The sequence below is a fragment of the Ahaetulla prasina genome, chromosome 6 (genome assembly GCF_028640845.1).
Source record: "Ahaetulla prasina isolate Xishuangbanna chromosome 6, ASM2864084v1, whole genome shotgun sequence".
In the NCBI taxonomy this organism is placed as follows: domain Eukaryota; kingdom Metazoa; phylum Chordata; class Lepidosauria; order Squamata; family Colubridae; genus Ahaetulla; species Ahaetulla prasina.
Genome location: NC_080544.1, coordinates 83175365 through 83187383, shown reverse-complemented (window position 1 = coordinate 83187383; position 12019 = coordinate 83175365). Strand labels below are relative to the sequence as shown.

Here is a 12019-nt window from a genome sequence, read left to right as displayed (position 1 = left end):
ATTTTAGCCTGATAGAGCAAAGCAAAATGGCTGCATAGAACCATTGGGGGCGGGGAGCATGCAAGGTGTTTTGACCAATGAAAGCTAAACTGTCAATAGATTGAAAGGAAGCCCTGAAGACCATCTGCTTAGGCCAGGAAATAGCATTTTTGAACACACAGCTGTAACAGATGTGAAGTTTATTTTCATTGACCTGGGAAAGGGAGAAAGAGGATGGCATAAGAAATGATAGGTGGTTATACCAGCAATAGTCCAAACAGAAAGTATCATTTTGCCCAAACTCACTGTTGCCTAAGTGATATTCTATAAAACTTAATGTCAGCATTCCAGAAAAACCCCCAACTCCAAGTAAAACTCTGAAGCAAGCATTTTTCAAAGTTCTATTTACTAGAGTAGGTAAACTGGCATATCTTGGAAAACCCGAATCTGAGAGGTCCGGGTTTTTCCTCGGTAAATCAAAAAAACCCAGACCATTCCCTCACTCTGCAGTCAATTGCATGCTCCAATCGACATCCGTCCCACCTCGAGACAGCACTCCAACCACTCCTTCTCCAGGTGCAGGATCGGCCTGACCTTGACCGACAGGAAGAATGCTATTATGTCTAAAGACAACCCCTCTACTAAATCCCCCCTCCTACTTTCTCACACATGAGAAGGTGGCAGCATGGAAGCTTCTGGCCTAATATGGCTTCCAAAGCTGACACTTAAGTCAGGCTATAATACAATCAATTTAGGCAGAGAACTCATAATAAACTACTTTTAATGCATCTCTTCATGACATGACTGGACAGCTTTCTCCAATCTAGTTTCCAGTCAGGTTAGCTTTGGCATAAACCACAAGAATAATTTAAATAGCAAACAAATAATTAGGAAAGGATTTACACTGTACCAAGATAAGTGATAGCCCTTTTTCAATCTATTTTCTCCTTGAAGAAAAGGAATACTAATTAAAATTCAAGCCAATCCACTTATTCATATTTACAGCACTTTCTGAAGTAAAATATGAAATGTATTAACTTCTCCACAAAATTTTCCTTAAGCAATCATAATGCAAATCTTTAAAATAAGCGGTATAAGCGAAGGTGCCATTTTAAATTTTATCAAATGGAAGTTTTAAAAGTCGGATTATTAACAGCAGTTATATTGCATAGCCAAAAGGTGGCAATATATTACTGTTAATAACATATAAACTGACATGTGTAACAAGTTCACACTAATATTAATTCAAGGGAGGTCAGACTTTTTGCTTGTGGCTATAAAGGAATTCTAGGCTGATCTCTCTTTTAACTCCACCCCCAGGTTCTGCCATTTCTCCTACACTCCAAAAGTTATTTTTTTAAAATGTCTCTAATGTATAGTTGAGCACAATCCAGTTGCAACTCTTTGATCTTATGACAGTTATCTTAATGCATGCATCAAGCCTTTTTAAAATTCATATACATTTAATTATGCAGAGGCCCACTTCAAAGGGTTTATCAGGCTGCTAACAGCAACATAAAGCAGATTTAAAAAAATGAAAAGTAAATAATATAAACTCTATAAAAATACTCATCAATTCCTATGATGGCCATTTTACAATCAACTAAAAGCCAAAGAAAGATAGAAAAAGGAGTGCATTAGTTTTGCTTGTTTGTGAAAGGCATTCAGAGTTGGGGCAATAGAAACATCCAGGATATTCCAAAGTCTGGTGCTCTCACAGCAAAAGCCTGTTTTATAGTCCTTGTCCCATGGAACTTTTAAGGAGGGGGTACTCCCAACTTTGTAGATTCGACCACATAGGCAGAATCAGTTCTGGCAAGGCAATACTGGATGAAGCCCACTGCTGCATCTTACTGGAATTAAAGGTAATAATCAACATTTTGAATTGGGGTTGAAAGCCTATCAGCACAATGACATGAAGCAACACGAAGAATAATTTTGAAGTTATTCTAATCTGGAATTATTGTCTCGCCAGCAAACAAGTCAAACATTATGATAATTGTACATCCCTCCCTTACCAGAAAATAGATATCCACCTCTCCTCCACATTTACAGTTACAGGTAGTTCCTGGCTTAAAACCACATATTTCGCAACCATCCAAAGATACAATGACATCGAAATAAGTGACTTATAACCATCCTCGCATTTATCACAGCATCCCTATGGTCATATGATCAAAATTTGAGTAGTTGGCAGCATTTATGACTGTTGCAATGTCCTGGAATCATATAATCTCTATTTGTGACTTTCCCAGCTGGTTCTGACAAAAACAGTCAATGGGGGAAGTTGGATTTGCTTAACATGTAACAACCTTGGCAAAAAAAAAAAAGGTCATAAAATCCAGTACAACCAACATAACAATTGCCTTACTTAGCAGTCCCAATTTGGTTGCAAGTTGAGAACTACCTGTACTTAGCAAAATTAAGGAAACCTGCCCCCCCACACACACACTATACAGAAAAATGTGATGCTAAAGTAAACATAGTTGGCAAGATTCTATAAACCAGGGGTCTCCAACCTTGGTCCCTTTAAGACTTGTGGACTTCAACTCCCAGAGTTCCTCAGCCAGCTTTGCTCTGGGAATTGAAGTCCACAAGTCTTAAAGGGACCAAGGTTGGAGACCCCTGCTATAAACAATCTCCTGTTTTCCTTTCAATAAATCTGGTTAATAACATTGTGTGATCTTCTAACTTTCATGATGGCATATGGTTGTGAAGGGTTTGACACAGAGCACTCTATTCATGGTTGTATTATGTGCTTGTATAATGTCAACAACACTTTCCTGTGAATTTCTTGGGAAATAACAGTGGCATTCAGGTAGTCTTCAACTTACAACCCACAGCTGGGACTAGAATTTCCATTGCTAAGTTGTTAAGTGAGCTGCACCCTCTTCTACAACCTTTTTTAGTATGGTTGTTAAGTGAATCACTGCAATTATAAGTGAACTGCACAGTCTTAAAGCAAATCCAGCTTCCCCATTGATGCTGCTTGTCGTAAGCTGATTGCGAAGGTCACAAAGGGCAATCACATGACCCTGGGATAGGGTAGTTGTCATAAATACATGCTACTGGCCAAATGCCCAAATTTTGATCATGTAACCAAGGAGATACTGAAACCATTATAAATGTGAGAACTGGTTGCAAGTCACTTTTTTCATTTCAAAAGGTTGTAAATGGCTTACAAATGGTTGTGAATCAAAGAACACCTCTACTGGCTTGGTATTTTGAGGTTTGAAAGTTTGCACACAGTTGATACAAAGTTATCTGATGGTAAGCCCCAATGAGATAGGCTTTCTTCTTAATAAAAATGCTCAAGAATAAATCTATAATTTAAGTAAACATAGAATGTGGGGAAGGAAGGAAGGAAGGAAGGAAGGAAGGAAGGAAGGAAGGAAGGAAGGAAGGAAGGAAGGAAGGAAGGAAGGAAAAAAGAAAGAAAGAAAAAAGAGAGAGAGAAGAAGAAGAAGAAAGAAGAAAGGAGAGAGAAAGAAAGGAAGGGAGGGAAAGAAAGAAGAAGAAGAAAGCAGGAAGGAGGGAGGGAGGGAGGGAGGAAGGAAGGGAGGAAGGGAGGGAGAAAAAGAAAGAAAGAGAGAAAAGAAGAAAGAAAGAAAGAAAGAGAGAAAGAAAGGAAGGAGGGAAAGAAAGAAGAAGAAAGCAGGAAGGAGGGAGGGAGGGAGGGAGGAAGGGAGGAAGGGAGGGAGGGATAGAGAAAAAGAAAGAAAGAGAGAAAAAAGAAGAAAGAACGAAAGAAGGAGAGAGAAAGGAAGGAAGGGAGGGAAAGAAAGAAAGAAAGAAAAAGAAGGAAGGAAGGAAGGAAGGAAGGAAGGAAGGAAGGAAGGAAGAAAGAAAGAAAGAAAGAAAGAAAGAAAGAAAGAAAGAAAGAAAGAAAGAAAGAAAGAAAACAAATAGGAATTATGCCAAGGGTAACATTTAAGGAAATTTAAAGAAGTGTTCTAGCATCTATGTCATTTCATTCTTATGTGTCAACAATGTAGTCTGTTTTATATAAGCACCGCTACTTCTTCTTTCTTTTTAAAAGTTCATATGGGGAAAAAAGCAGACATTGTGATATGTGATGTTTCCCAATCTTAGACAACAGAAGGTGAATCTACAGTTGATGGTTCATTCAAGTGGCATAGTTCATGCCACCCGTGTTCTTTAGAATTCTGTAGCAATTTCATTGTGTTCAATATTACTAATATTAGAGTTAAATAGTTATTCCTTATATAATTAGGTTTAAATCAGAAAAAAGAGCATAAAAAAAACTTCTTCCACGTAATTACACTAGGAATTGCAACTTCTCAGAACCATGAACTCTTCCTGTGTGGCTCTCAACAGATGGCAATTTTCCAAGAGATCTGACTGATTTTATACAGCAGTTCCCACAAGGACTTTTAACATATTACTCATCATGATTTCATGTATTTTCATTTTCAACAGGATTCATTTCTGACTCAATATAAAAAGGAAATAATTACAAACTATGTTGCTGGCTTTTTTAAAAAAGGGAAACCACACTAACCAAAATCTAACAGCATTTTGTCTGCAACTCTTGCAGTTATTCCATTAATAAGGATATTATCTTTTTGCAAAGCACCAGCACTTCTTCCATAAAAATAATGCAGTCCTAGAAAAGATTTTCACTGCTTCCATACAAGGCACATATCACTTTGAAAAAAATCATTAAATCTCACCAGTTAAAACAAAAAGTATGGTCAAATAAATTTTTCCTGCTTAATATGGAAGTACAGGTAAAACATTTATTACCACAGATGTGTATTTCAGTAATTTTGGAATATTTCTAAAGTAAATAAACAAATGTGTGGTTTGTTGCTTAAGCCAATTTCTTGGGAACTGTTTAGTTTCTAAGAACTGGACATGGAAGGAGGAGGAAATTAGAATTTTGAAAGAGTTGCTATAGCCACTGGGGAACTTTTATGGTTTCAGCTTCATACATTTCCCTTTTTCTTTTTTTGGCAATGTTTTTAGATTTGTCACTCACAATTTAATCAGCCTCTCATGGCCAGCTGCAGTATCAGCTGGGAGCTACAAACTCTACAACTCTGGGACTTTTAAACCAGTGTGGGAAGTGGTTGGTGCTTTATTTCGGCATGGATTTGAAAGGTATCATCATCTGAAAAACTACCAAAGTCTGTACTGGTAAGAAGATACTATACATTTATTTGTTTGGGTTTTTTTTAATGTATTCTTGTCAAAATGCTTAATCCCAAATCTTGCCATAGGATTATAACTCTGAACTGCAGACTGGAAAATATTTGAAACACAATAAATGAGTAGATGTATGATGAATATATCATATTATTGGTACAACATATTATTTTAACAAATAGTTTTTTGACTATACATCATTCAATTCCAACACCATTATAAAGGCAATTGTTAAATCTCAATGCAATTTAAAATTAGTAATGAGAATCAAACACACCAGTAAGTTACAAATAAAAATAAAAAAATATTTAGTTGTTCATTATTAGCTATACATTGTATTAAATATAACTTCCCCTGAACTAATTTCTCAAGTAGCTGAGAAACTAGCTGTATCTCATATGTGTATCTGTGATACTTTTAAACAAAAAATCTATTAAAAGTTAGATCTGATTGCATTTCTATTAAAGATGTCTTCCATCTCAAATATATTAGTATAATTAGCTATCTACTTATAGTTACTGGGATGGGATGAGAATTTAATTTTTTTTAAAAGGTTTTGGGGAAAAATAAAAGTGGAAAACAAGTTCTATGTGTATCAGTAGAAAGCCAGGAAGGCAAAAAATATCATAACTAGAAGGAGGAACTAAGGCTTTTTTAAAAGACTTATTTATGTTATTGGACTGGACACTTGCAACACGAAGCAAATTTTGCTTGATAACCAGTGCTAATGAACAAATGACTTACTTCTTACTATGAATATTCAGTATAAAATAGCATTACTGAGCAAAGAATACAGCCATCTTTTTTGTTGGATCTTCAGGTCTGCTACCATGTTGGTTTTTTTGTACAGAAATATTACACATTACATAAATTACAATATTTAAGCTATATTTATTACTGTGTTATTTTTATTATTAAAACAAAGTATAATTTATTGTTAGAAATCCTTGTCTTTCTGTAAACTTCCTACTTGGCAGAATAATTTTGGGTTTCTGACATCAGAGCAATCCAGTGATTTCAAAGCTCTGCAGAACAGAAATGGAGGAGGGGGGGAAATCCTATAATGAACTGGGTATGCTTTTTAGGGACTGGTTTGAACTGGATACCAGCATACATTACATTGCTGTATATATGACACTGGAGGCAAATATAGGTCTAAAAAGAGGGAAATACAGGCTTATGCAATATGGGTGTGATGGGATATGGCAACCAGGTATTTCACTGTATATAACAAATTTTGCTTAGTGAACTCAGAGGGGCCACTAGAGTACAATTATGAAATAATAGGGTAGGACTACAAAGTCAATGGGCTTCTGGAAATAAACAGCAAAAAGAAGTAGTATTTTATTAACATAGTTTCTTTTTGGAAAGTAACTTCTTTTGCTTTTCCTGCTCATTTTCCTATTTTTGTTTCCTTACTTCCCTTTTCTTAACTGATGACCTTTCCTTGGCATTTGAAATATTTGATGGCTTAACTAACAAGTTTAGTTTTCCTGGAAATATGTTTTTGTAATGTATTTTGTGGCTCAATTTAACACCATAGATTCAAGCAGTGCTTTGATTTTTCTGGGAAGATATATTTGGGTTAGAGGCTTTTAGCTGGGCCTGACATTCTACTTTGGATGTTAACAGTTGGTATAAAGGCTACTCTGGTTTGCAAGGAAAGAAATGAAATAAGCCCAGATTTGTTCTCAGTCCATAGTGTGCTAAGCTGTTAAAAAAAATATTGTGGGTATTGAGTTCCTTACATTGAAATCAACCAGTCTGAAAAGATCACAATAAGTTCTATGACATTAGTGACTCTCTAAGTCACTAATTAGTGACTCTCTAAGTCACTAATGACTCAAATTCTCACCTTTTCTCTGATCTTAATGTGATTGAAGGAAATGGATCTATATATGGAGCTGTTGTCTTAAGAGGCCATAAAACCGCAGCCTGAAATTTTGGAGTTGTTTCAAAGAGAAAACAGTTGATACATTTTTCACTGGTTCCCATAAGCACAATATATATGTAATCCCATGCAGAGTTTATTTCTGCAATCTCTTTGGCTTTCTCATGTCCAAAGTCAAGTTCCACTGTGTAAATATCACATTTTTCTTTTAGCTGTTCCTTCATTTTTAAATCAACTCATTACGTGTTCAGCTGTAAATGGTAATTGTAGAAATTTCTCATGTATGCAAAAATATTCTTCACAAAGGTGTTTATGGATTTGGGAAAAAAAAAAAACCCAGATCCTGTTTAAATAGTTGCAATCATATAACTTGTTAGTGTGACTAACCCAAGAAAGGAGATTTTAAAAAAAGAAAAGAAAAGAAAGAATGATGAGTAATACCAATACTGTTCACTATACTTCTCTACATCTTTCTCGCATATTACCGCATATAACCTTCTACCGTTTTCATATACTTCAAATATTGCTTTTTGTTCTTTAAACTTCTCATTTTTTTCTGAAAAACTTAACTCCAACCATCTATAGCTTCCTTGATCTTGTTTCTTCTCTCAATTTTATATATCATCTTTGTAATTTAGTCCTTATTCGTCCTCTACATACTTCTTGGTATGTTCTTGGTATGATTTTCATTGACGTCAAGAGCCACTGATCCCTTGCAAGAGATTGCATATTACTCACTGCCCTTCCTTCAACATTTTTACATCTAAAAAAATTTCTGTCTATTTTTCAATTTTAGCAAACTTTTACCAAGAAACATAAGTTCATCTATACTAATTTTCCAACATTTATATGTAATTTGGATTCAACCATTGCATTTCTTGCACCTTGTTCTAACACATTAATATTCAGATCCATATTTCTCAGAATATCATTACATGAATATGAAAAACTGACATGGACTGCTACTTTTCTCTCACATTTCCTGCAATCCTCAGTGTTTGCCCCATAAAACCTTACAAAAAATAAGCCCCAGTGTATCTTTATCAATAGCATTTTTCTATTGAGAAAGTTTGCCAATAATTTTCTCATGTTCAACTCATTAAAAGGAGGAGAAACGCTAAAATGACAAAAACTGACTTTATAGACTTACTGAAAAAGGAGACCGGAAGGAAAAACTACATTTATGGGAAGTGAAAGTAGGATTGGAACATTTATCATTATAGTAACTCCAGTTATTTCTGAATTGTGATGTCCTGAACAAGAACCCAGTTATGCTTTCCCAATTAAAACAGGATTACCCAAATCAGAATATACATGAAGAATGTTATAGATTTTTTCTGTGCTTTCAGCAAGAGATAATACACATACTTACACATATGATTTTATTTTAAAAAATATCACATTATGATCTTATATTTTAAATACTTGGTCATAGTGAAGAGGCTTCTATATGTGCAGAAATCAGGGAACCTGTGACTATTTCAGAAAAAATAGTAAACATCACTATCTGCTTACAAAAATAATAATCATATATAGGTCAATTTCATTAGAAGCATAAAATCTGTGATGAGTTATTCTAGTTAATAGATTGTGTGCATATAGATCTTTTGTATGCATCTACAGATGTGTTTATAACTCTAATATTTCTGAGAATCACTTTGACAGACAGACACTTAGACAACCATCAAGCAAAAGGTCTCTTAGCCCACAGGAGGAAAAGTAATGTGGGAAGCATCTCAGAAGGGACTGTCTCTAGTTTTAGGAAAGGCAGGGGAGAGGAAAGTATTTTCAGATCTCCAAGATTTTGTTTCAGTAACCCTTACAATAAAGATAAGTTAATATTCATCATTTGCGCTTCTTGTCTAGATTACCTCAAACAGCTGGCATAAGTCTTACAAGTCTGAAATAATTTATCATCCACGGTTTAGAAAATTTAGAACTCCGCCGCCTTCGACATGACCTGAGTTTAACTCATAGAATCATCTGTTACAATGTCCTTCCTGTTGAAGACTACTTCAGCTTCAATCGCAACAATACACAAGCACACAATAGATTTAAGCTTAATGTTAACCGCTCCAATCTTGATTGCAGAAAATATGACTTCAGTAATAGAGTTGTTAATGCCTGGAATGCACTATCTGACTCTGTGGTCTCTTCCCAAAATCTCCAAAGCTTCAACCAAAGACTATCTACTATTGACCTCACCCCATTTCTAAGAGGTCTGTAAGGGGCCTGCATAAGAGCACAAGCGTGCCTACCGTTCCTGTCCTATTGTTTCCTTTCGTTATATCCAATTAATATAGTTATTACATACTCATACTTATATATATGGTTATATATTTTATAATTATTTCATGCTTATGCTTATATATACTGTGTGACAAAATAAATAAATAATAAAATAATAATAATTTACTTTTCCCAAAACTAAGGAGGGTCTTTTTTATGGGTTTTTCCTTCTGTGAGCTGAGATACCTTTTACAAGTAGGTGAAGTTTAAAAAACTGAGAGCACATTGTTTAAAGCTGCTTTATAAAAGGTGAATTTTTGAAGTTTGGAGGAACCAGGAATGAATATTTCCTACTGTTTCTGTATTTATTAAAATATGTATATGTCGCTGGGCCTGTGTAAGAATAGACAATCTTGGCAGAACTTAAAAAAACTGAGCAGAATTATTACTTGCTTATACTGGACTGGAAAACCACCAGGAACTGCAGCTTTAAACTAAATTGGCAAGTTGAAAAAAAAAAATCTAAGAAGGTAATGCCAAAATATTCATTATTCTTATTAAGAAAACTACAAGCAGGTGTTGTTATCAGAGGCTGACTTCAACTTTCAGTAGAAGCAATTAATTATTTTCTTCTATCACTTTAAAAATTACAATTCTCTGATAGTACCCAAGGGGCTGCTTAGGTAGCGCATCTCAACATTTGATGAAGCTGTTTACATAAATATAGTAAATAAAAGCATTAAAAAAATCACAAGCAGCTTTTGTGATGACTGTTTGCTAGTAATTGCTTTGATCCTGTTCGAAATTATATTTCAAAATAGTAATACTTTTTTTGAGAAGGTTGCCTTTTTATTTGCAATTGCATGTGACCTTCTAATATTTTAAAAGAGAAAAATGCATGGAAATTTTTTTCTTAAACTTAACTTGATCTCTTTATTTTATTTTCAGGGACTGAAAATGAACTAAACATGGTCGATTCAAGCAATACTTCAGAAAGTATCTGTGATACCAATAAAATCATTACACAACAAATTATTCCATTGATCTACGGTTTCATCTTTATAGGTGGAATACTGTTAAATTCAGCGGCAGCTTGGATCTTTCTTCACATTCCTAGCAAGACAAGTTTTATTGTTTATCTCAAGAACATTGTCATAGCCGACCTTATTATGAGCTTAACTTACCCTTTTAAAATTATTTCTGACTCCAAAATTGGACATTGGCAGCTCAACGTTGTTGTCTGCCGCTTTTCTGCTGTCATCTTTTACCTAAATATGTATATTAATATAGTATTATTTGGACTCATAGGCTTTGACAGATGCTTTAAAGTAATGAAGCCCCAATTCAGCACTTCGGCTTACAATGTCCAGTGTAGCAAAATTATATGTCTGGTCATATGGCTGCTACAGATTGTTATCTCTGTTCCCAATATTATTTTAACAAACCAAACTCCTACAGAAAACAAATCAAATGACTGTATGAAGCTCAAAAGCCCTCTTGGAGTCCGGTGGCACACAGCTTCAAACTATACATGCTTAGGAATTTTCTGGATTGTGTTTTTTCTCCTAATAGTCTTCTACAGTTCCATTGCCAAGAAAATATATATTTCACACCAAAAATTTAAGAGAAACTCCATGCTGGCAAAGAAAAAGACCAACCGAAACATTTTCACAATCATGCTTGTGTTTATCATTTGTTTTGTTCCATACCACCTGATCAGAGCCCCATATACATTGAAACAAATCCAACCTAATTACAACTGTAACATTAAAAATATACTGTTTTACCTAAAAGAACTTACACTGCTACTGTCTGCTGCAAATGTTTGTCTTGATCCAGTTATTTATGTATTCCTTTGTCAACCGTTTAAGGAAAAACTGTACCAAAAATTGCACCTGAAAGTTAAAACATCTGAAGAGTTCGAAAATTCTAAATCAAGAAAGTCAAATGCTATTGTTGAAACAGTTACTATTTTATAAATTCCAATAGCAAGCATCTTCAACATTATGGAGATGTGGGCATGTTGTTGAATTAAAGAATGACCAACAAAATAAAGAATATTTGCCCTACTTGATCATTGCTGTAATATTTATCCCGGAACCCCTCTCCTTACACAATTGATTACTCACTCAATTACTCAACTAGTACTCTATTTACAACCATAGTTGGGACTAAAATTTCCATTGCTAAGCAAGGTAATTGTTAAGTGGGTTGCGGCCAATTTTATGATGTTTTTTGCCTTTGTTTTTAAGTGAATTGCTGCAATTGTTGAGTGAATCTGGCTTCCTCATTGACTTTCTTGTTAAAGGCCAGCTGGGAGGATCACAAATGTTGATCCCATGACCCTGGTTGCTGCAACCATTGTAAATACATGCCAGATGCAAGTGCCCGAATTTTGATGACCTTGGGACTGCTACACCAATTGCAAATGTGAGGAACCACTTGTAAGTCACTTTTCTTCCAGGTCTTCTATAACTCTCAATGATCACTGAATGAATGGTTGCAATTTCAGGACTACCTGGTTTTCGTTTGGTTTCTGTTTTTTCTTAATATGTCTACTAGTAATTATGAAGATGTCAAAACTACGCAGATGTGGATAATATATGATGTACAATGTAGCAAAATAAATATATTTCTCCAAATACCATTTTAAAAACCAAACAAACTGTTTTTAGAAATGCTATTGAACATGCTAAAGAAATTGGCTGTGTTTTTCTGAGTTTCTCCAAGATTTCCAGTCTTTTTCATCAT

General features: G+C 34.8%; 2 protein-coding genes across 6 annotated transcripts in view; one reads left to right on the top strand and one right to left on the bottom strand.

Annotated features, from left to right (window-relative positions):
• Positions 1 to 11781, top strand: part of P2RY14 (purinergic receptor P2Y14) — a 31246-nt gene extending 19465 nt beyond the window's left edge. For 2 of the 3 annotated variants that reach the window (XM_058187104.1, XM_058187103.1), the window contains exons 2-3: positions 4969 to 5139; positions 10217 to 11747. In XM_058187104.1, coding sequence (XP_058043087.1) covers positions 10237 to 11247 — 1011 coding nt within the window. In that variant the 5' untranslated portion in view covers positions 4969 to 5139; positions 10217 to 10236 and the 3' untranslated portion in view covers positions 11248 to 11747. Of the gene's footprint in view, positions 1 to 4968; positions 5140 to 10216 lie in introns of all 3 variants that reach the window. The other variant, XM_058187102.1, reaches the window with a different exon arrangement.
• The window catches only part of MED12L (mediator complex subunit 12L), a 199280-nt gene that overhangs the window by 110009 nt on the left and 77252 nt on the right, over positions 1 to 12019 (bottom strand). The window lies entirely within an intron of this gene.